Raw genomic sequence first — 26545 nt, 5'->3', positions numbered from 1 at the left:
GAAACACACCATGAATGTGAGATTCAGTAAGTGAATGAATAATTTGCGATTGAGGAAACACACCATGAATGTGTGATTCAGTAAACGAATGAATAATTAATTTATGATTCAGGAAACATACCATGAATATGTGATTCAGTAAACGAATGAATAATTTATTATTCTGTAAACGCTCCGTGAATGTGTGATTCAGTAAACGAATGAATCATTTGTGATTGAGGAAACGCACCATTTTGGGGTGATTCAGGAAACGAATGAATAATTAATGATTCAGGAAACACTCCATGAATATGTGATTCAGTAAACGAATGAATAATTTATTATTCAGTAAACGCTCCGTGAAGGTGTGATTCAGTAAACGAATGATCATTTGCGATTGAAGAAACACCATTTTTGGGCGATTCAGGAAACGAATGAATAATATGTGATTCAGGAAACGAATAATATGTGAATCAGTAAACGAATGAATAATATGTGATTCAGGAAACGAATGAATAATGTGATTCAAGAAACGAATTAATAATATGTGATTCAGGAAACGAATGAATTAATTATTTGCCATTGAGGAAACACATCATTTTTGGGCGATTCAGGAAACGAATGAATAATATGTGATTCAGGAAACGAATTAATTAATTATTTGCCATTGAGGAAACGCATCATTTTTGGGCGATTCAGGACAGGAATTAATAAACTGCGATTGTCGAAACGCAGTATGAATGTGCGATTGAGTAAACGAATGAATAATTTGCGATTGAGTAAACGAACGAATCGCGATAAAGAAAGATTCACGATGCAGGATCCTCTTGGATCGTCCGTATCACTCCGCGCAGCTTGGGTGTGACGCGCCTTCCGCGGACTCCACACAGTTGGGCGAAAGTCCGGTTCTCAGAGACTGACGATTGCTCTCACCGGCAGCCCAGGTCGGAGCTGAGGACGAATGGCCGCTGTATGTCACGGCCAAGGACGGCGGGACTCGTTGTGAAGGGGACGACGAGCCGTCACGCCCGCTGCTATTGTGTCGGAAAGTAGTCCGCTGGACGCGAACGATCGGGGACTGCGACCCACGTCCAGATCGGGACTCGGACCGGGACCCGGTCCTGAGATGGTGCCAAAGGTTCCCCTTCTTGGGACGAGACGTCCATCGATGGACTGACACGATCATTTGTTCGTCGTGTCTGTCTGTCCGAAACTACAATAATCTGTCCCAGGACTCAAAAAGAGATTCTTTCACTTTCGCTTCCCTCGGTCCAGTTCGTGGACTGTGCCGCCGCGAGACTGGATCGACCGGTGGAACCAGCGGTTCGTACTTCCCTCGGCTCGCCTTGTCTCCTTGGCTGTTGTTCAACGCTGTTCGTCTCGATTTGTAATTGATTTGTTGTAGCACATGTTTATCTTTTTAAAACGTTTTTATTACTTTTATTGGGACAAAACCAATCCCTGTCTAACCTCAACCCATCACTGTCTAACCGAAACCCATCACTGTCTAACCGAAACCCATCACTGTCTAACCGAAACCCATCACTGTCTTACCGAAACCCATCCCTGTATAACCTCAACTCATCTGTCTAACTTCAACCCATCCCTGTCTAACCTCAACCCATCACTGTCTAACCTCAACCCATCACTGTCTAACCGAAACCCATCACTGTCTAACCGAAACCCATCACTGTCTAACCGAAACCCATCACTGTCTAACCGAAACCCATCACTGTCTAACCGAAACCCATCACTGTCTTACCGAAACCCATCCCTGTATAACCTCAACTCATCACTGTCTAAACGCATCTCATCACTGTCTAACCTCAACCCATCACTGTCTAACCTCAACTCATCACTGTCTAACTTCAACCCATCCCTGTCTAACCTCAACGCATCACTGTCTAAACGCATCTCATCACTGTCTAACCTCAACCCATCACTGTCTAACCTCAACCCATCACTGTCTAACCTCAACCCATCCCTGACACCTCAACCCATCCCTGTCCAACTTTCCTTCTGTCTAACCTCAACCCATCCCTGACACCTCAACCCATCCCTGTCCAACTTTCCTCGTGTCTAACCTCAACCCATCCCTGACTAACCTCAACCCATCCCTGTCCAATTCTCCTACTGTCTAACCTCAACCCATCCCTGTCCAACTTTCCTTCTGTCTTACCTCAACCCATCCCTGTCCCACTTTCCTCCTGTTTAACCTCAACCCATCCCTGTCCAACTTTCCCACTGTCAAACCTCAACCCATCACTGTCTAACCTCAACCCATCACTGTCTTACCGAAACCCATCCCTGTATAACCTCAACTCATCTGTCTAACTTCAACCCATCCCTGTCTAACCTCAACCCATCACTGTCTAACCTCAACCCATCACTGTCTAACCGAAACCCATCACTGTCTAACCGAAACCCATCACTGTCTAACCGAAACCCATCACTGTCTAACCGAAACCCATCACTGTCTTACCGAAACCCATCCCTGTATAACCTCAACTCATCACTGTCTAAACGCATCTCATCACTGTCTAACCTCAACCCATCACTGTCTAACCTCAACTCATCACTGTCTAACTTCAACCCATCCCTGTCTAACCTCAACGCATCACTGTCTAAACGCATCTCATCACTGTCTAACCTCAACCCATCACTGTCTAACCTCAACCCATCACTGTCTAACCTCAACCCATCCCTGACACCTCAACCCATCCCTGTCCAACTTTCCTTCTGTCTAACCTCAACCCATCCCTGACACCTCAACCCATCCCTGTCCAACTTTCCTCGTGTCTAACCTCAACCCATCCCTGACTAACCTCAACCCATCCCTGTCCAATTCTCCTACTGTCTAACCTCAACCCATCCCTGTCCTACTTTCCTTCTGTCTTACCTCAACCCATCCCTGTCCCACTTTCCTCCTGTTTAACCTCAACCCATCCCTGTCCAACTTTCCCACTGTCAAACCTCAACCCATCACTGTCTAACCTCAACCCATCCCTGTCCAACTTTCCTCCGGTCCAACCTCAACCCATCCCTGTCCAACTTTCCCACTGTCTAACCTCAACCCATCCCTGTCCAACTTTCCTTCTGTCTAACCTCAACCCATCCCTGTCCAACTTTCCTTCTGTCTTACCTCAACCCATCCCTGTCCCACTTTCCTCCTGTTTAACCTCAACCCATCCCTGTCCAACTTTCCCACTGTCAAACCTCAACCCATCACTGTCTAACCTCAACCCATCCCTGTCCAACTTTCCTCCGGTCCAACCTCAACCCATCCCTGTCCAACTTTCCCACTGTCTAACCTCAACCCATCCCTGTCCAACTTTCCTTCTGTCTAACCTCAACCCATCCCTGTCCAACTTTCCCACTGTCTAACCTCAACCCATCCCTGTCCAACTTTCCTTCTGTCTAACCTCAACCCATCCCTGTCCAACTTTCCCACTGTCTAACCTCAACCCATCCCTGTCCAACTTTCCCATTGTCTAACGTCAACCCGTCCATGTCCAACTTTCCCACTGTTTAACCTCAACCAATCCCTGTCTGACCTCAACCCATCCCTGTCCAACACCTGTCTGATCTCAATCCATCCCTGTCAAACTCTCCGAATATCTGACGTGACCCCACCCCGATCCAACTAACTGTCCTTCTCTTTCACTGTCTGACCTCAATCCATCACTGTCCAACCCTCTTACTGTCTGAACTGAATCCATCCCTGTCCACCCTCAACCCATCCCTTTCCAACCCTCTGATTGCCTGAACACTATCCATCCCTGTCCAACTCGCCAACTGTCGAAACTCAATTCTTCCCTGTCCAACCCTCCCACTGTCTGACGTCTATCCATCCCTGTCCAGCGCTCCTCCTTTCTGACCTCAACCCATCCCTGTCAAACTCTTTTACTGTCTAACCTCAATCCATACCTTTCCAATTCTCCTGCTGTCTCACTGCAATCCATCCCTGTCCAGCTCTCTTGTCTGACCTCGATCCATCCTTGTCAAACTTTCCTGCTGTCTAACCTTAATCCATCCCTGTCCAACACTCCTACTGTCTGAGATCAATCCATCCCTTTCCAACTCTCTTCCTGTCCAACCTTTATCCACCCCTGTCCAACACTCCAAGTACCTAACCTTAATCCATCCCTGTCCAATGGTCCGACTCTCTAACCTCCATTCATCCTTCTCCAACTCTCCTTCTGTCTGACCAAGATCCATCCCTGTCCAACTCTTTTCCTGTCTGACCTCACTCCATCCCTGTCCAACTCTTTTCCTGTCTGATCTCACTCCATCCCTGTCCAACTCTTTTCCTGTCTGACCTCACCCTATCCCTGTCCATCCATTTTCCTGTCTGACCTCACCCCATCCTGATCCATCCATTTATCTGTCTGACCTCAGTCCATCCCTTTCCAATTCTACTCCTGTCTCACCTCAATCCACCCCTATCCAAACCTCCTCCTGTCTGACCTCAATCCATCCCTGTCCAAACCTCCTCCTGTCTGACCTCAATCCATGCCTGTCCAAACCCCCTCCTGTCTGACTTCAATCCATCTCTGTCCAACTCTCCTGTCTGACTTCAATCCATCCCTGTCCAACTCTGCTGGATGACTTCATTCCATCCCTGTTCAACTCTCCTGTCTGACCTCAATCCATCCCTGTCTAACTCTCCCACTCATTGACCTCAATCAGTCTCTGGCCAAACCTAATCAATCCCTGTCCAACTTTCCGCCTGTCTTACCCCGATCCATCACTGTCCAGCTCTTTTACTTTCTAACTTCAATCCATCCCTGTCCAACTCTGCTGTCTGACTTCATTTCATCCCTGTCCAACTCTCCTGTCTGACCTCAATCCATCCCCGTCTAACTCTCCCACTCATTGACCTCAATCAGTCCCTGTCCAAACCTAATCCATCCCTGTCCAACTCTTTTACTTTCTAACCTCAAGTCATCCCTTTTCAATTCTCCTGTCTGAACTCAATCCACCGCTCACCAACTCTCCCATGGTTTGACCTCACCCCATCCCTGTCCAACATCAATCCATCCCTGTCCAACATCAATCCATCCCTGTCTAACTCTGCTGTCTGACTTCATTTCATCCCTGTCCAACTCTCCTGTCTGACCTCAATCCATCCCTATCTAACTCTCCCACTCATTGACCTCAATCAGTCCCTGGCCAAACCTAATCCATCCCTGTCCAACTCTTTTACTTTCTAACCTCAAGTCATCCCTTTTCAATTCTCCTGTCTGAACTCAATCCACCGCTCTCCAACTCTCCCATGGTTTGACCTCACCCCATCCCTGTCCAACATCAATCCATCCCTGTCCAACATCAATCCATCCCTGTCCAACCTCAATCCATCCCTATCCAATCTTTTACTGTCTAACCTCAATTCATCCCTTTCCAATTCTCCTGTCTAACTTAAATCCATCCCTTTCCAATTCTCCTGTGTAACCTCAATCCATCCCTGTCCAACTATCCTCCTGTCTGACATCATTCCATCCCTGTCCAACTCTCCTCCTGTCTGACCTTGATCCATCCCTCTCCAACTATCCCATGGTTTGACCTCACCCCATCCCTGTCCAACATCAATCCATCCCTGTCCAACATCAATCCATCCCTGTCCAACATCAATCCATCCCTGTCCAACATCAATCCATCCCTGTCCAACCTCAATCCATCACTGTCCAACTCTTTTATTGTCTAACCTCAATCCATCCCTTTCCATTTCTCCTGTCTAACCTTAATCCATCTCTTTCCAATTCTGTCTGACCGAGATCCATCCGTTTTCAATTCTCCTGTGTATCCTCAATCCATCCCTGTCCAACTCTCCTCCTGTCTGACCTCAATCGATCCCTCTCCAACTGTCCCATGGTTTGACCTCTCCCCATCCCTGTCCAACATCAATCCATCCCTGTCCAACATCAATCCATCCCTGTCCAACATCAATCTATCCCTGTCCACATCAATCCATCCCTGTCCAACATCAATCCATCCCTGTCCAACATCAATCCATCCCTGTCCAACCTCAATCCATTCCTGTCCAACTCTTTTAATGTCTAACCTCAATTCATCCCTTTCTAATTCTCCTGTCTAACCTAAATCCATCCCTGTCCAACTCGCCTACTGTCTAAACGAAATTCTTCTCCGTCCAACCCTCCCACCATCTGACATCTATCCATCCCTGTCCAATTCTCCTCCTGTCTTACCTCAATCTATCCCTGTCCAACTCTCCAGCTGTTTAAACTCAATCCATCACTGTCAAACCACAACCCATCCCTGTCAAACTATTTTGCTGTCTGATCTCAATCCATCCCTGTCCAACTCTCCAGCTGTCCTAAAGTCAATCCATCCCTATCCAGCACTTGTCTGACCTCCCTCCATCCCTATTCAGCACTTCTTCTTTGACCTCCCTCCATCCCTGTCCAACTCTTTTACTGTCTGACCTCCCTCCATCCCTGTCCAAATCTTTTACTGTCTGACCTCCCTCCATCCCTGTCCAAATATTTTACTGTCTGACCTCAGTCTCCATATCTCATGCCTGAATTTAGTCCACCCCTTCATGTCGAGAACCTGAAGTCAAGCCTTCCTTCTTAAACTTTACTGTCTGACCCAAATACCAATCTGACGTGACCCGAATCCATATCTGGTGTCCGAACTACTTTCTATTTGTTTTAATGTCTGACATCTATCACTGTCCGTCTCTGGTGTCTTACTCATTAGCTATCTTGTCCACTTTTCCTCACAATTCCAAATCCTTTTCTGTTCACCTCTTCTTGTATTCAATCTTCAGCCATTCCTCTCTGAAACGATTGTTGTCGAAACTGAATCCATCCTTGGATACTTATTTCATTCCACAATCCTTGTACATCTCCAGATTGCCACCTGAATCCATTGTTACCATCAGACGACATTGCATTACTGTTCAGCTTTCTCTATGTAGCCTACATCCACCTGAATTTAATCCATCCCTCCATGTCGAGGATGTGAGTTTAATCCACTCCTCTCCATATCGAGGATGTGAGTTTAATCCACCCTCCATATCGAGGCTGTGAATTTAATCCACCCTGTCCATATCTCGTACCTCAATTTAATCCACCCCTCTCCATATCGAGGATGTGAATTTAATCCACCCCTCTCCATATCGAGGATGTGAGTTTAATCCACCCCCCTCCATAGCGAGGATGTGAGTTTAATCCACCCCTCTCCATATCGAGGATGTGAGTTTAATCCACCCCTCTCCATATCGAGGATGTGAGTTTAATCCACCCCTCCATATCGAGGATGTGAGTTTAATCCACCCCTCTCCATATCGAGGATGTGAGTTTAATCCACCCCTCTCCATATCGAGGATGTGAGTTTAATCCAACCCTCTCCATATCGAGGATGTGAGTTTAATCCAACCCTCTCCATATCAAGGATGTGAGTTTAATCCACCCCTCTCCATATCGAGGATGTGAGTTTAATCCACCCCTCTCCATATCGAGGATGTGAATTTAATCCACCCCTCTCCATATAGAGGATGTGAATTTAATCCACCCCTCTCCATATCGAGGATGTGAGTAATCCACCCCTCTCCATATCGTGGATGTGTGTTTAATCCACCGCTCTCCATATCGAGGATGTGAATTTAATCCACCACTGTCCATATCTAGTACCTCAATTTAATCCACCCTTCTCCATATCGAGGATATGAATTTAATCCACCCTGTCCATATCTAGTACCTTAATTTAATCCACCCTGTCCATATCTAGTACCTTAATTTAATCCACCCTGTCCATATCTAGTACCTAAATTTAATCCACCCCTGTCCATATCTAGTACCTAAATTTAATCCACCCCTGTCCATATCTAGTACCTCAATTTAATCCACCCTGTCCATATCTAGTACCTCAATTTAATCCACCCCTCTCCATATCGAGGATGTGAGTTTAATCCACCCCTCTCCATATCGAGGATGTGAGTTTAATCCACCCCTCTCCATATCGAGGATGTGAGTTTAATCCACCCCTCTCCATATTGAGGATGTGAGTTTAATCCACCCCTCTCCATATCGAGGATGTGAGTTTAATCCACCCCCTCCATATTGAGGATGTGAGTTTAATCCACTCCTCTCCATATCGAGGATGTGAGTTTAATCCACCCCTCTCCATATCGAGGATGTGAGTTTAATCCACCCCTCTCCATATCGAGGATGTGAGTTTAATCCACCCCTCTCCATATCGAGGATGTGAATTTAATCCACCCCTCTCCATATAGAGGATGTGAATTTAATCCACCCCTGTCCATATCTAGTACCTCAATTTAATCCACCCCTCTCCATATAGCGGATGTGAAGTTAATTCACCCCTCTCCATATCGAGGATGTGAGTTTAATCCACCCCTCTCCATATCGAGGATGTGAGTTTAATCCACCCCTCTCCATATCGAGGATGTGAGTTTAATCCACCCCTCTCCATATCGAGGATGTGAGTTTAATCCACCCCTCTCCATAACGTGGATGTGTGTTTAATCCACCGCTCTCCATATCGAGGATGTGAATTTAATCCACCCCTGTCCATATCTAGTACCTCAATTTAATCCACCCTTCTCCATATCGAGGATGTGAATTTAATCCACCCTGTCCATATCTAGTACCACAATTTAATCCACCCCTCTCCATATCGAGGATGTGAGTTTAATCCACCCCTCTCCATATCGAGGATGTGAGTTTAATCCACCCCTCTCCATATCGAGGATGTGAGTTTAATCCACCCCTCTCCATATCGAGGATGTGAGTTTAATCCACCCCTCTCCATATCGAGGATGTGAGTTTAATCCACCCCCTCCATATTGAGGATGTGAGTTTAATCCACTCCTCTCCATATCGAGGATGTGAGTTTAATCCACCCCTCTCCATATCGAGGATGTGAGTTTGATCCACCCCTCTCCATATCGAGGATGTGAGTTTGATCCACCCCTCTCCATATTGAGGATGTGAGTTTAATCCACCCCTCTCCATATCGAGGATGTGAGTTTAATCCACCCATCTCCATATCGAGGATGTGAATTTAATCCACCCCTCTCCATATAGAGGATGTGAATTTAATCCACCCCTGTCCATATCTAGTACCTCAATTTAATCCACCCCTCTCCATATAGCGGATGTGAATTTAATTCACCCCTCTCCATATCGAGGATGTGAGTTTAATCCACCCCTCTCCATATCGAGGATGTGAGTTTAATCCACCCCTCTCCATATCGAGGATGTGAGTTTAATCCACCCCTCTCCATAACGTGGATGTGTGTTTAATCCACCGCTCTCCATATTGAGGATGTGAATTTAATCCACCCCTGTCCATATCTAGTACCTCAATTTAATCCACCCTTCTCCATATCGAGGATGTGAATTTAATCCACCCTGTCCATATCTAGTACCTCAATTTAATCCACCCCTCTCCATATCGAGGATGTGAGTTTAATCCACCCCTCTCCATATCGAGGATGTGAGTTTAACCCACCCCTCTCCATATCGAGGATGTGAGTTTAATCCACCCCTCTCCATATCGAGGATGTGAGTTTAATCCACCCCCTCCATATTGAGGATGTGAGTTTAATCCACTCCTCTCCATATCGAGGATGTGAGTTTAATCCACCCCTCTCCATATTGAGGATGTGAGTTTGATCCACCCCTCTCCATATCGAGGATGTGAGTTTAATCCACCCCTCTCCATATTGAGGATGTGAGTTTAATCCACCCCTCTCCATATCGAGGATGTGAGTTTAATCCACCCCTCTCCATATCGAGGATGTGAATTTAATCCACCCCTCTCCATATAGAGGATGTGAATTTAATTCACCCCTCTCCATATCGAGGATGTGAATTTAATCCACCCCTCTCCATATCGAGGATGTGAGTTTAATCCACCCCTCTCCATATCGTGGATGTGAGTTTAATCCACCGCTCTCCATATCGAGGATGTGAATTTAATCCACCCCCTCTCCATATCGAGGATGTGAGTTTAATCCACCCCTCTCCATAACGTGGATGTGTGTTTAATCCACTGCTCTCCATATCGAGGATGTGAATTTAATCCACCCCTGTCCATATCTAGTACCTCAATTTAATCCACCCTTCTCCATATCGAGGATGTGAATTTAATCCACCCTGTCCATATCTAGTACCTTAATTTAATCCACCCTGTCCATATCTAGTACCTTAATTTAATCCACCCTGTCCATATCTAGTACCTAAATTTAATCCACCCCTGTCCATATCTAGTACCTCAATTTAATCCACCCTGTCCATATCTAGTACCTCAATTTAATCCACCCTTCTCCATATCGAGGATGTGAATTTAATCCACCCTGTCCATATCTAGTACCTCAATTTAATCCACCCCTCTCCATATCGAGGATGTGAGTTTAATCCACCCCTCTCCATATCGAGGATGTGAGTTTAACCCACCCCTCTCCATATCGAGGATGTGAGTTTAATCCACCCCTCTCCATATCGAGGATGTGAGTTTAATCCACCCCCTCCATATTGAGGATGTGAGTTTAATCCACTCCTCTCCATATCGAGGATGTGAGTTTAATCCACCCCTCTCCATATCGAGGATGTGAGTTTGATCCACCCCTCTCCATATCGAGGATGTGAGTTTGATCCACCCCTCTCCATATTGAGGATGTGAGTTTAATCCACCCCTCTCCATATCGAGGATGTGAGTTTAATCCACCCCTCTCCATATCGAGGATGTGAATTTAATCCACCCCTCTCCATATAGAGGATGTGAATTTAATCCACCCCTGTCCATATCTAGTACCTCAATTTAATCCACCCCTCTCCATATAGCGGATGTGAGTTTAATCCACCCCTCTCCATATCGAGGATGTGAGTTTAATCCACCCCTCTCCATATCGAGGATGTGAGTTTAATCCACCCCTCTCCATAACGTGGATGTGTGTTTAATCCACCGCTCTCCATATTGAGGATGTGAATTTAATCCACCCCTGTCCATATCTAGTACCTCAATTTAATCCACCCTTCTCCATATCGAGGATGTGAATTTAATCCACCCTGTCCATATCTAGTACCTTAATTTAATCCACCCTGTCCATATCTAGTACCTTAATTTAATCCACCCTGTCCATATCTAGTGCCTAAATTTAATCCACCCCTGTCCATATCTAGTACCTCAATTTAATCCACCCCTGTCCATGTCTAGTACCTCAATTTAATCCACCCTGTCCATATCTAGTACCTCAATTTAATCCACCCCTCTCCATATAGCGGATGTGAATTTAATCCACCCCTGTCCATATCTAGTACCTCAATTTAATCCACCCTGTCCATATCTAGTACCTTAATTTAATCCACCCTGTCCATTTCTAGTACCTAAATTTAATCCACCCCTGTCCATATCTAGTACCTCAATTTAATCCACCCCTGTCCATGTCTAGTACCTCAATTTAATCCACCCTGTCCATATCTAGTACCTCAATTTAATGCACCCCTGTCCATATCTAGTACCTCAATTTAATCCACCCTGTCCATATCTAGTACCTTAATTTAATCCACCCCTGTCCATATCTAGTACCTCAATTTAATCCACCCCTGTCCATATCTAGTACCTCAATTTAATCCACCCTGTCCATATCTAGTACCTCAATTTAATCCACCCCTGTCCATATCTAGTACCTCAATTTAATCCACCCTTTCCATATCTAGTACCTCAATTTAATCCACCCCTGTCCATATCTAGTACCTCAATTTAATCCACACTTTCCATATCTAGTACCTTAATTTAATCCGCTCTGTCCATATCTTGTTCCTCAATTTAATCCACCCCTCTCCATCTCTGCTGTGAGACTTGAATCCTTAAGGCCCAGTCACACCTTGACGTTTTAGCCAGCTTATGCCGATTTTTGGAAGATTTGTGTAAAACGCTGGTCCACGTCGAATACGTTATGGGTACGTTTTGTATATGTCAAAACCACGCTGAAAAACACTGCCATAAGTGGTGGTACGCTGGCTTTAAACGTTGAACTTTTGGGTTTTCCTCGAATTTTTTCATGCTTGAAATTTTACGACGTATGCCGGCGTATGACTCACACGTTCCGCTACACTGGCCATAAGTTGTAGGCACGTTATGCGATCGTTGACACACGTTGAAACACGTTACTTGTAAGTTACTCATAAGTCAAAACACGTCGAGGTAATGTTTAGCGTACCCGAAACTTATTTCTAACCTATGAGTAACGTTTTGTAAGCACGCTACACGAACGTTGTTCACACTTTGCAACACGTTACTTGAAGGTACTACTACGACTACTACTACTACTACTACTACTACTACTACTACCAACATCGACATCAGTAAATTCTCTCGAACTACTACTACTACTAACATCGACATCACTAAATTCTCTCGACCTACTACTACTACTACTACTAACATCAACAACACTAAATTCTCTCGCACTACTACTACTGATACTACTACTCTTACTACTAACATCGACAACACTAAATTCTCTCGAACTACTACTACTACCAATATCGACATTTACTGAATTCTCTCGAACTACTACTACTGCTACTACTACTACTAACATCGACATAACTACTACTACTAATAACATCGACATCACTAAATTCTCTCAACTACTACTACTACTACTAATAACATCGACATCACTAAATTCTCTCAACTACTACTACTACTACTACTAATAACATCGACATCACTAAATTCTCTCGAACTACTACTACTACTACTGCCACTGCTACTGACATTGACATCTACTCAACATGGAGTCTGGAACACTGACGGGTTCCTCTTGTGAAGCCCATTTGTATATACCAATTCCCCTAAACGCTGCCAATACGGCATTATACGGTAGCTGTAAGTTAGAAACACGTTCAGTAAGTTCTGTGGTCGTCCGGAAGACGTCAATCAAATTCGTCTACATACGCCAATGTGCGTTTGAGATACGTTACACATCGGTTCAAAGCACGCTACTAATAGGTTCAAAGCACGCTACTAATAGGTTCAAAGCACGTTACTCGTAGGCTAAAAATTAAGTTTCGGGTATGCTAAACATTACCTCGACGTGTTTCGACTTATGAGTAACTTACAAGTAACATGTGGCCGACGTGTGTAAACGCTTGCGGAGCGTGCCGAGAACTTATGCCAATGTATGCAGAACTTGTGAGCCATACGTCGAGTACGTCGTAAAATTTTCAGCATGCTTGAAATTTCACGACGTACTACACGTACCACGTAATATGCCAGCGCACTTCATTGTTTTTCATCGTGCTCCTAACGTGTACACAACTTACCCATACCGTATTCGACGTGTTGCAGCGTTTTAGACACATTTTTCATAGGTCGGCACACGCTGGCTAAATCGTCAAGGTGTGACTGCGATGTTGACACTTCCAATTTTCAGGCGGTTATGATTTAAATCTGCGTGCGGCAGGTTTTTAACAGAGAACACCACGAGTTCGTCGGCGATTCGTGCAGCGCGCTATGACTAAAGGCCCGGTCACACCTTGACGTTTTAGCCAACGTATGCCGATTTTTGAATTTTTTTTCTAAAACGCTGGCACACGTTGAATACGTTATGGGTAAGTTTTGATAACATTGAGAGCACGCTGAAAAACACTGCCATACGTCGTTGTACGCTGGCTTTAAACGTTGTACTTTTTGGTTGTCCTCAAATTTTTTCATGCTTGAAATTTCACGACGTATGCCGGCGTATGACTCACACGTTCCGCTACGCTGGCCACAAGTTGTATGCACGGTCTGCGATCGTTGACAGACGTCAACACATGCTACTTGTAAGTTAATCATAAGTTTAGACACGCCGAGGTAATGTTTAGCGTACCCGAAACTTATTTCTAACGTATGGTTAACATGTTGTTGGCACGTTACGCGATCGTTGCCACACATCGACAGACGTTACTTTTAAGTTACTCATAGGCTGAAAGACGTCGGTATAATGGATCGTCCTTGCATCAGCGTCCACGGCCACGGCCAGGACACTTATTTGCAGCATTCTTCAAACTTTTCTTCGGCATGACGAGGATGTTCACACTTCGATGTCTAGCTTGGCTATGATTCCAATTGTCCATCGGCAGCGTCTATTTAAAATAGTCGAGTTTGAGCGTTTTAACACGTTCAGAAAAAACGCTTCAAATTTCCAAACCCCAGCGTCAAAAAACAAAGGCGAGTGACAGCAATTTAAATCGTTCATTGTAAACAATGAAAATAGTTGAGTGGTACCGTTTAAAAGTCGTTGAGTGTAAAAAAAAATCCAATTGTTGAGCGCAAGCGTCTACTTTCAATAGTGGAGATGTAGCCATTTAAATCGTTGAGTGGCAGCCGATGAATAGCAAACCCCACGTCACCGGCAAAGATAAACTGCCGCATGATAGATAAGTTAGGCTATCGTTGGGCATAGTTTGTGAACGCCGGCTTCACGATAATTATTCGTTGTTATATCGCATCTATAAGTAATCAAAGCGCTCTATGCACATTATTAGTTCATTGTGCATTTGTCCAACCCGTTATGAATAGACCTAAATCGTAAAAACAAGCTATAGCTCATTGTTGAAAAAGCCCCATAAAAAATTAGCCGCGAAGAACTTCGAACAATGGTGAAAAGATTTCTCCGACCCGTGAACACGTGGACGCAAGGAGGATCCATCATAACCCACACCCTCCCCCTCACACTCACACTCACCTACTACTGCCAACATGAACAAACTACTACTAATACTAATACTGATACTGATACTGATACTGTTACTGCTGACATGGACATCGACTCAAAAAGGACTCGAAAACACTGTTGGGTTCCCCTTTTATGAGCAGCATTTTTATATACCAATTCCCAAAGCCGCTGGGAACACGTCTTTATATGGCAGTTGTAAGCTAGAAACACGTTCATTTATTTTTTTTGTCGACCGGAAGACGTCATTGGAATACGTCTACATACGTCAATGTGTGTTGGGACTACGTAAAGAATTGGTTCAAAGCACGTCAAACATAAGTTAGAAATAAGTTTCGCGTAAAAAAGACATTACCGCGACATGTTTCGACTTATGAGTAGCTTCTAAGTAGCGTTTGTGGACGTGTGTCAGCGTCCGCATATCGTGTATAAAACGTATCCCCATCGCATGCAGAACGTGTGTCATACGCCGAGTACGTCGTAAAATTTTGAACATGTTTAAAATTTCTTGACGTACTCTACTTACTACGACGTATGATAGCATACTTTAGCGTTGTACTCACGTATACCAAACTTACTCATACCGTATTTGACATGCCCCAACGTTTTAGACACATTTTTCTTAGGTCGGCATACGCTGGCAAGATCGCCAAGGTGTGACCGCGATGTTGACACTTCCATTTCTACGGCAGTTATGATTCGAATCGTTGTGCGTCAGCCTTTTAATAGGCTACGTCACGACATCGTCGGCGATGCGTGCAATGCGCTATGCCTAAGTTAGACTATCGTTGGGCATAGGTTGTGTAGGCCGACAACAGGTTCAACATTCGTTGGTATAAGTTATCTATAACACAACGAAACGTTCTGTGTCCGTTACCAATGCGTTATACATAAGACCAAGTCGCTATGAATACGTCCGAATCTTTAAAAAAAACATCAAAAGTTCAACGTAAGCCAGCGTTTTACATACATTTTAAGACGTTGCCATCGCTGGCTAAAACGTCAAGGTGTGACCGGGCCTTAAGTTAAACTATCGTTGGGCATAGGTTGTGAACGCCGACAACAGGCTAAGCATTCGTTGGTATAAGTTATCTTTAACACAACGAAACGTTCTGTGCCCGTTACTAATACGTTATACATACGACCAACACGTTATGAATACGACCAAAACTTTAAAAAAAACCTCAAAACTTCAGCGTACGCCAACGTTTTACATACATTTTTATACGTTGCCATTCCTGGCTAAAACGTCAAGGTGTGACTGGGCCTTTACTTGTCCATTCTGTTGTTCAATCTGATTCCAACACTCTCAAACTGTTTTGCTTTCGAATCTGAATCCATCCTTGTGTAGCTGTTTTACTCCAGACTTTAATCTATCCGTATTCTTATCCGGTGTCCGAACGGAACCCATCTCTAATGTCCGACCCAAATTCACCTGTACCCCCTTCTTTATTGTCCAACCTGAATTCACCTGTACCCCCTCCTTTGTTGTCCGACCTGAATTCAATGTTGTTTACTCTCCTACCTGGATCAATCTCTGCTGTGCAAACTTCTTCTTCTTCTTCTTCTTCTCCTCCTTCTCCTTCTCCTTCTCCTTCTCCTTCTCCTTCTTCTCCTTCTCCTTCTCCTTCTCCTTCTCCTTCTCCTTCTCCTTCTCCTTCTCCTTCTCCTTCTCCTTCTCCTTCTCCTTCTCCTTCTCCTCTTTTTTTTTTATATACTCTTGAGAGCTTTACACATCTCTACATTTGACCCCAACCATCCTTTTTGTTCAACCGTGTCCTTGGCATTGGCTGGATGTTAGCCATCACTTTGTTTCTGTGGTGATCATTGTGATGTTGTGTTTTCTTCTTCTTCTTTTTCTTTTGAGGCAGGTACATCATCGAGGTTTGCAATGCCCTTAATCCACCTCCCTGTTCCATATCGGTGGGACCTCAGTTCACCACACGATCCACCAACCTCCATCTCAACGTTATGCCTGTCTGTCTTTTGCCAGGCTCTCCTAGTCGTCTCCTGTGCACCATGGCAGAGTTCAGTGCTTCCGGGCCGTCGATGGCCCCGGGCGGGAACGCAGCCGGCGTCATCGCCGCCGCCGTTCAAGCGGCACCGTCCGTAGGCAACCTCGGAGCCAAGCAGGCGGTGGTCGAGCGGCTGCGCCAGCGGATCGAGCTCTGCCGGAGACACCACGCTGTGTGCGAGGCACGGTATGTGCAGCAACAGCAGCAACGGGTGCAGACCGAGGGCAAGGAGCGCCAAGCACTGCACAGACGCTACTTGGAGAGCAGGGCAAAGAAGACTCACAAGCTAAAGCAGCAGCAGCACCAACAGGCGGAAGAAACGGGGCGTAAAATCGATGGACCAGATGCACCGGCAGGCGAGCAAAGATCTTTCACCCTCATCGCGGTAAGACCCTTTTATTTGAGCTCATATCAAACTTCATGTCTCTCCATCTGCAGGAGAGGCCAATAAATGGCGACATCCTTTCTTTGTGGCCGGGTAAGCGGGGATCATTAGCACCGTACGTCACACCATGGTCATCGACTTCTCGGTCCAATGGGTCGGCTCGTTTTGTTTTCCATCTGAACCTTCCGCTCTACGATTCTGGCATCCGAGGTTTAAATCCTATATGTATTAATCCATCGTCTGCTCATATCCTTGTAATTCTTACACAAACACATCGATGTCTTCAAAGCGACACTTTATCATCTTTTTGGAATACAGGCCTTATTTAGCGGTGACATTTTATTTTTAGTGATATTCATGTCTCTGCTGTCCGTCAGTGAGATCTTAAATGTGACATGGTCCGTCCGTCAGTCCACAAACATTTGCAACTTCTCTCAAACTACACACACGATTTTGATGAAACTTGACCACAACCTTTAACACCCGTGATGCACCAAAGATTGTTCACTGCAGTAAAAAAAAAAAAATCCATCCATATTTCCTTTGTTTTTCCGTTAAGTATTTTGTGGGTCATCCGTGCCTTCCAGTAGTTCCCTGGTTTTCTTCAGCCACAACTAGGTGAGCGCCCAGGGGTATTGCCCCTATTTTAGTCAACAAGATGCTCATGGAAGAGGAAAGTGAGGAAGGTTAAAAAGGCAATGTGGACAGTGGGGCCAAAGTTAGACCCAACAAGCAATGGAGTGAATGAACAGGAAAGGAGGAGTGAGGGGGGTAGGAGGGACAATAACCTGTATGTAGGAGTTTTTGGTTAAGAAGGATTAATGGGGGTAGAGAATATCATGGGTAAGGATGGGGATGTGACACAAGATTGTGGGGGCACCGCTTGATCAAAGTCCAGAGGGAAGGCTCAGATCAAATAGTCTCCAGAAAGTGATTCCACAAATGGGAGAAAAGATGAACAAAAGTTGTGGCGTGCAGTGAGCCTGGATTTGGGGGGGTTTACCAGGAGGGGGTTCCTGGAACAAAACGTGAGTCCTGGAGGAGCTGCGGGATGGACGGAGGGTTGCGAGAATGGGGGAAGCTAGACCGGAGAAGAAGTGGTGAAACATTACAAGTGGGCTCAGGGGCATCGAGAGCCAGCACAGGCCCCGAAGAAAACAACTTCAGGGCCCCCACCCCTTCTCTTTCTCTCTTGCATTTGTATTAAAAATTATAGTTACAGGAGAAGCTCGGGCCCCGAGGCAGCGACTCCTCCCCCCCCCAGACCCTCCCCCTGACCCTCACCCCCAGCCCCCCCCAACTCTCGACACCCCTGGGCGGGCCACTGACCAATCCGTGATGAGACCAACAGACCTCTCTCAGCTGACCTCTCATACTTTGACGAGGCAACGTCAATATTATGTATGACCTGTTGCATCATCAACTTAATCATATCAGTAACAGAAACACTGCTTGTGATTGTTTAGAAAAAGTCAGTCTCATTCACTCAACCATCAAAAAGCCAGAACTAGTACGGCTAAACGGGTGAACTATTTGTTCATCACTTGTCTGCCCGGTCGCCCTTACTCGTACTTGTCCACCTCACATTTCTATCACTGTGATACTCACATTTGTTTCATCACTTGGATTTTGGTTTCAACGTTTATTTTGAAAATTCACTTTTTCCACCATAATCACCTAAGTATTCTTTCACTGCCATGGTTTAACAACCCCCATCTGTAGAAGTGATGAACCCTAATTTCCATGGTGTCGTTCTTCTTCTTCTTGGCAGTAATTTTGAACTGTACAAACTGCTGGTTGGTCCTTCCACCAATTTTGGGCTTTGTTACCCATCACGGGTTGACGAACCTTCACAGCAATCCTAAAACGATATGCAATCTCTTTCTTGTCATTTTCCACCAGCTCCAAGGCCAGCTGAAGCGAAAACTGGAAGAGGGTGTTGGATCAGGAGTTGTAAGTGGAGCGTCGGAAAGGCCCAATGGTATTTCTGGTCATTTAAGCTCTTTCAACCAGTCTGCAAAGATTCCTCGTGGTGCAGATGCCGGTGAAACCATCGTCCATGGAAATGGCCATGGCCCACCACCTGACATCAAACCTCAGCTCTTACTCGGCGGAGGACCTGGGAGTGAGAGCGGTTGTGCGAAGGAGGGAGCTGGTGCATCGCAGCCTGTTAGAATTGGGGCTTTGTTGAATCCTGGGGTGATGTCAGGCGTAGGTGCAGCTGGTGGCCCAGGAGTTGCACCAACATTGGGAGTAATTGGCAATGCAATGGTCTCGATGAAACAGGAACCCCAATGTGATGAGGACATACTACCAGGACAAGACTTTGCATTTGATAAAGAGCTGCAGGATCTTCTCAATGAACTAGCTCAGGGGTTGGATGATAACGGCATTGACTTTGACAGCATGTTGGGGGCAGGGGGAGGAGGCGTGCCTCCCCCACATAGTTCGGCGACCACTGAGGCCCCTGCCCTGCCTCTGTCACAAGGCCCTCCTTCGACCCCTGGTGATACCACAGTATGTGCAGCAACAAGAGGCAGCCCTGTGACAAAAAGGGAGTTGTCTCCGGTGTTTGACCCCCACCTTGCCTCACCTTTACGCTCTCCTCCTTCAGGACCGGTGCAGGCACGTACGAGTCACGGTCAAGGCTTTCCAGGCTCTGGTCCAGATCGGTCTTCCCCAGCCCGGCAGACCATGACGGTGTTGCAACAGCAACAACCCCAACAACAACCACAGAGGGCTGTGAAGATGCCCGTTGCCTTAGCCACACCACAAGCAGCTCATTGGGCACCCATGGTTCCCCAGAACTCGGTTTCCACTTTTCCAACAGCAGTGACGACCACAATTTTGCCACGTCCTCAGTCCAAGGGACCCGGTTTTGTGCATTTTCCAGCCGTTTCCGTGGCAGCAGGGGTGCTCGGGTCTGAGGGCGGTGGAAGCGAAGTCGAGGGTATCATCGCCACGGCGTTGACCCTGGACAACACAAAACCTCTGTCGCATTTCGATCCTGCACTATCATCCAATCAAGCACTTTTGACGCAGTCCCACGGCATGGTGGGATACGGGACTAAGGTTTCCGGAACGGGAGACAGCCGAGCGTTCCCTGGAGCGCAGGCCGAACTACTCGGGGGCCATTGCGTGAACCCCAAACGACTGCAGGGACATCCGTGCGCCGTTCCACGAGTGGGCGTCTACCGGTCTCTGCCGCCTGCTTCTCAACAGGTGGGCCTGAAATGTATACACTTGTACGTGAAGCTAGGTAAGCTTGACGATTGGGCCTTTCTCCAGGATTCGGTAATCTTTCTGTTCCTGTTGCCATAACTTCACTACACGATGATTCAACAGGGAGCATGAAATGTTTTTTTTTTTTTTCTTCATCTCTCTTCCTTTCGTTTTTGATGAGGTGCACGTGTTTGCTTTTGTGATCGTGTATTTGTTGAAGGAAAGTGACCGGTGCCCTGTACGTGAGTTTCGGTAAAATTTTCGATTTTCTCTGTCGCTAGTACACATACCGATTCGAGCTGCCGTTGCTTTGCTATTTGTGATGTTTACAGTTCTGTACATGTTAAATATGGGGGCCACATCCATGTTGTCTTAATGTGTAGATGAATGGTAGTAACATGATGGTGACGAGTTCATTCAACACCGGGAATGTAAACACGGCGCTTCTCCTCCACTAACAATGTTCATCGAGTGAAGAAAGTTCCACAAGCGACATTTTAAACTTCGTCAGACCTGTTGATGGATTTTAAATTATTTCCTTTACAAGGTTGAGGCTCATAGAAGAGTGATGCCGTGGATGGGTAGCCTTTTGTCGGTCGTATTATAGCCTGCTGGTGTCATTCGGTGATGGACCTTTGGAACCGCTTGCGGGCCTTCCTTGGTCGGACAAATTGGTGTGCTGATAGAGGTGACGTATAGATGTAAATATTTTGCATACAGAGTCGAGGCTCGTGGAAGAGCTAGAACACAGAACGGATCAGGACACCAAATAGTAAAGGTGAAATAAAATATCTCCTTGCTCCAGTCCTTCAAGAGTGCTGCCGTCCATCGTCGACTCGTTCTTCCTCCCATAAACACTCCTGATATCTTTTACTCTAATCCCTGCACGCTTCTCCTCTTCCCTTCCTACGACTCGACGACTGTGATATGCAGTTGAGGACATTACAGTTGAGGATATTACAGGGAGGGCTGAGGGGGGAAATGAGCTCGAAGGAGTGCAAGAGGTGTCTTTGTTACGCTTGTTTCCCTATAACCCTCCACCATCGTGTGAACCTGTTACCCTCTGTCTATCTCTTCCATGAGCCTAGACTTCTGTCTATATATATATATATATATATATATATATATATATATATATTTTTTTTTTTTTTTAAATCTCTATTTACTGAAATAGCCTTCTTTCTGAGAGTGATCTTTGACATGTTCATTCCATATTGAGATTCCCCTTAGTTCCACGAACCTTGTATTTCAACCCCATTGTAGTCGTGTCATGTCCACGTTCTAAGTACCCAGAGTACCCATTCACTCCTTCAATCGTTCTCTCGGGCCTCGAGGGTGCCTATCATTAATAAATTATTTCCCGACACATCAGCATGATGAGGTTTCCTTCCTTGTACATTACTGGGGAATTCCAGTGAAATGGTTCAAATATACGTGAGACATTGTGTTATTCCCCTCAACTCCTCACAAACATTACAAAACCCATTACAACCATTTTTATTCCCGACTCAACCCTTTGTGCTTCCGTCGCTTGGAGCATGGTGAGGCGTTTGGAGCATGGTGAGGTGCTTGGAGCATGGTGAGGCACAAAGTGTGTTTGTTTTTTTTTGTTTTGTTTTTTTAATGGGAAGTATGGGATGAGTGCACAGATTGCTCGATTTCCCTTCGGTGTTACTGTGCATGTGAATTGTACATCCTGTGGGAGAGTTGATGAACATGGAGGGGAAAACTTTCACAAGTTTTTGTGTTTTCTTGCAGGAGCAAAGCATTATGGGAGTGCGGAGTTCTGGTCCAGCTGGTTACCTTGGTGATCAGGCGACCTTGTTGAAACAGAAGATAGAGCAAGACAGGATGCAGTGGCAGGTCGGTGTGGTGTGAGACGTCACGTGGGCTGTGTAGAAATGTCATTGGTTCACGTTACCCACCACCACCCCCCTTCACCTGCCTTCAACCACAAGATGAATAAAGCACTTTTGATTTTAATTACCTGCTCGCCAAGCAGGGTAGAACCTACGGTAAATGTTCTCGAGCAGGAACTCCTCATGGAGGTGTCCGTATTGTGAAACCCATCCTGCAGTTGTATATTATTCCCATTCTGAAGGGTTCAGGCCTAAAGGCTTTCATTCGGTTCATTGACTTCTTTTTTTTTTATGCCTCCGCTGACGACGTCGCTGGAGGCATTATGTTTTGGGGTTGGCTGTTCAACCATGCTACGTACGTACATACATACACCCATGTTAATTTTCTCTGTTTTCTCTACAACCGCTTATCCAATTTACACACTTTTCACCATAGGTGCGACTATTCATGTGCAATGGTTTACTGAAAATAATGACGTTGTAGCTCATGTGTGTGGCAGCCATGTTGGAAAAAAGGAAAAACGTTGGAACTCTGCATCTCCTAAACTGCTCCATGAAAAATATTGAAACTTGGCACGTGGCAATTAATCACCATGTGAAACGAGTGTGACGTATCTATATATACAAGCCGGTAGGTGGCGTTGGGTCGCCGAGCATGGAAACTATAAGATATAGAGCAAATGGATGTCATATAGCAGATGGAGAATCACCTTAAGATTATGCATATCAAATCTCATCCAGTTCCATCTCCTGATAACTACTCGGTATCCATTTGAATGAAAAGTATCGAAAATGCGGTTTGAAATGGAAAATCCCCAAAGTTCGAGGGGGTGCTGTGGGTGAACAAAGATCTAAATCGAAAATCCGGCTCGATCGTTTGTGCACAATGTATTCCAGACGATTAGTGTGAATTTTCATGACCATCCGACCATAACCCAAGGAGGAGTAGCATTTGGCGCGAAGGCAACTCCAGCTCTCGCATATTATCGATTTTTTGCACTAATTGACCTTTGACCCCTGACCTAAGCGAAATCGGTCAATATGTCCTGAGGCAAAGTCGTAGTACTCATTGAGCACCATGAACCTGCAAAGTTTCATTCGTGTCGATGCACTCACCTGGTCGCTAGGGGGCCTTCAATTTTCGCGCATACCCTAATTGTAGGGGGCGCTGCGGGTAAAGTATTCCATATAATCACAAAAACCGGAATATATTTGATAGAGCATCACCTGTAGATCATTCGTGCCAAATTTCATAACCCTACGTGGGATAATGGCTTTCAGAATTGATTTCGCGTGAACGGTACCGATTTTGAAGGTTATTCGGATGTTGCTGGGGAACCAAAGCGTCCCTAGCAACCATCACAATTTCCAAAGCACCAGGTCATAAGATGTACCTACCACCCGAGTTTGGTCAAAATCCGCCCACGTTTACTACCAATTATGCTGATGACAAACGAACAAACATCCAAACAAACAAACAGACAGAATTACTGACAATAAGGGTCACATATTTCGGCGACCCTATATATATATATACATATATATATATATATATATATATATATATATATATATATATATATATATATATATATATATATATATATATATATATATATATTGGATGATATCATCGGTGGCTTCATTATGACATCATAATTGCATATGTCGAACGCTTTATCCGATTGGTATGATAATTTTTTTGGGTCATCTAGGGATAAATTGTATTGGTGGGGTGGGGGGAGGGGATTAATGACGTCATCGTTCACGTGGTTCGGCGGCTATGATATTTTGAAGAATTAACCTTTAAAAATCTTCTCCAGAACGGCTTCACATATCGAGGGGAAACTTCACACACGTGTTCCCCAAGCATTGGGGATACCAGGGTGTTCACATAATTAATAGGTCACATAGTCTCGCAGCCTGTCATCCGCTGTGGTTTGTGCTCGACCGCACGAGACTCGCTCGCACTCGTCCTCCCCTAGACTTTTTTGACCACGTCTCCCTCATTCTCCTACCCTTCATCCTCTCTCTCATATCCACCTTCCTGCCCTTCCTGCTCTAATTTTTAATTTCTCAATGAAATAAAACCACCCCCACCCTACTCACCCATACATATTGAAATATATACATGGCCTCTGACAGGGGTGTCAACACTACTGAAAAATCCCAAATTACTGAGTTGTGGATTGTCAATGTCATTCAGGAGAAAAGGCTGCAGCAGGAGCAGCTCAGGAGGCACCTTACACGTCCTCCTCCAGAGTATCAGGATGGCTCACGACCTCTGTACCTATCACAATACCCAGGTAATGTTATCGTTTATACAATCCTTCATCACCACCACTGAACAGCTTGTCATTGAAACCTGACCACTTGTCTTGACCCCACAATCCCCCTTTTTCAAACAGGAGCTCGGCTGCCACTCCCTGGCCTCTCTTCCGTCACCGCCCAACTCATTTCGACTCCTGCTCAGCCACAAAGTCTCATTCCTCAACCTTCTCCAGATCCATCCATCCATCCATCCCCCACCTCGGGAGGTCCGATGTACACGGCCGCCAGTGTAGGGGGTAGAATGTTTCATGCTGGAAATCCGGGGCGCTCAGTGTTGTCTGGGGGTTCAATATACCTCCAGCATCCGGTGAATTCCCAAAGTGGAACAATGGCATTGGGAATTGGCCAACAAGGAATGGGGCCAAGTTTGTCATCAATTGGAGGAGGTTCTGCTGTAAGCTACAGACAGAGCCAGGGACCTTCAACAGTGAGCAGTGGAGGTGGGCGGTTGGCAGGGGTGGGGCAACTTCCCCTGCAGCGGTTGGTGATGGGGCGTGAGGGCGGGACTCAGGGTGTCAGTAACCACAACATCCAACCCCAAGGTTGGGCCGGTCGAGTGGGAGGAAGTATGATTGGATGTTTTCCTGTGGGTGGAGGACCCTCCTTCTCAGGACGCCTTCCTCTTCAACAAGAACCTTCAAATTCTTCCTTACAGCAGCGTATGGCTGCTTCGACCAATCAAATAGCCACACGAACAGTGTTGTCCAATCACCCACTAAGGCCTGTGTCACAGGCTCAGCAGCAACCGATAGCTGTGGGGCAATCCTGTGGACTTTCTCAGTCTGCATTGAGTGGTGGAGTAGCAGGAGGTGTGCCCACAACTCCTGTGTACCACGGTAATGGGCAACCCCAGGGATTTGTGGGACAAGATGCCACGTTTGATCTCGGGGGTCTTGACACTGGTGCAGAGTTTATGGACTCGCTCGGTTCAAGCGGAGCTCCAGAGGACTGGATGGACTTGGATGCTCTTCTTGGATGAGTCCAGTATTTATTCATTTTCCTTCATCTTTGCAGCAAGTCTGAACCACATCCCTCCTGTAATATTTTTACAAACTCAGTCTATTTTTAAGATTTAAAAATTATTTTAAATAGAGAATTTCTCAATTTCCCAAACTGTTATAAAATTGGTTGAAATTGTGGGGTTGGGGGTGGGTGGGGGGGGCGGTGGGAGTGAAGGAGAGGGGGGGGGTGAATCGGCCTCTTTGTACCAACGAATGCCTTTTATTTCCCTTAGTGTTCACATTTTGATTGGATATTGAGGATTGCAACCATTGTGTTATTCTACAACTTGTTATATACATATATGTATATATGATGTTTGTGTGCTTAATTTGGGAATACTCAAAGGTTACATCAAATTTACTCTGATAGTTATTGCTGAGGGGGTGCGGGTCGGGGTGGGGATTCCTGCTGTACACATAATCCAATGGGAGTTTCTCACAAGTCGAGCGTGCAGGCCTGGGTCTCGCTTGGGCCGCATGAGGAGTTCCAAACCCAATCCACGTCAGGGTCGGTACCTGCTTCCCACGACATGCTTCCAGATGGAACTTTCAACACCTAAGATGTGATCTCATGTTGTTTGTCACTACAGTGGTCGGTTTGTTTTTTTGGCAAAACGGATGCCAGGGTGAGGGGGAATTTGAATTTTATTATTATTATTATTTTCATTATTTTTTGTCCCCTTTTAACAATTTTTCATCATTTCCTTTGTGTGCAAATGTGCATGATGATGGGAATATATCGCCGTCCTTCGGAGTCACCGGACAAATGTAGGTGTAAAAGCTCATTGTAAACATGCGCTGCCAAATGGACTGCAGTATTTGTTGATCGAGGAATTGTTTGCTAATGGAAGTCGAAGAGTTTCGTTAAAACCTTTTTTTTGGGGTGGGGGGGTTGTGATGATAGCTTCCTGGATATTGTTTACAGAGGGTTTCTGCAAAAAAAAAAAAAACAGAAGAAAACTTTAAAGAAATATTTCTGCTATCTTTAATACCTAGGAATAAATCCTCTTTTTTTTGTTTCTTTTTTTTTTGACTTT

General features: G+C 45.4%; 1 protein-coding gene across 1 annotated transcript; it reads left to right on the top strand.

Moving 5' to 3' along the window:
- The first annotated feature begins 794 nt into the window (after nucleotides 1-794).
- LOC147025592 (uncharacterized) lies at nucleotides 795-25649 on the top strand. Its single transcript, XM_085886709.1, has 6 exons — nucleotides 795-1302; nucleotides 16689-17095; nucleotides 18998-20317; nucleotides 22076-22180; nucleotides 24383-24482; nucleotides 24585-25649. Exons 2-6 carry the CDS (start codon nucleotides 16715-16717, stop codon nucleotides 25484-25486), a joined length of 2808 nt encoding a protein of 935 aa, XP_085742835.1. The 5' UTR covers nucleotides 795-1302; nucleotides 16689-16714; the 3' UTR covers nucleotides 25487-25649.
- The last annotated feature ends 896 nt before the right edge of the window (nucleotides 25650-26545 follow it).

Source organism: Eptatretus burgeri, chromosome 6 (genome assembly GCF_056783735.1).
Source record: "Eptatretus burgeri isolate ZD-2024b chromosome 6, Ebu_testis_v1, whole genome shotgun sequence".
NCBI lineage: Eukaryota > Metazoa > Chordata > Myxini > Myxiniformes > Myxinidae > Eptatretus > Eptatretus burgeri.
This window is presented reverse-complemented; position numbering and strand designations above follow the sequence as displayed.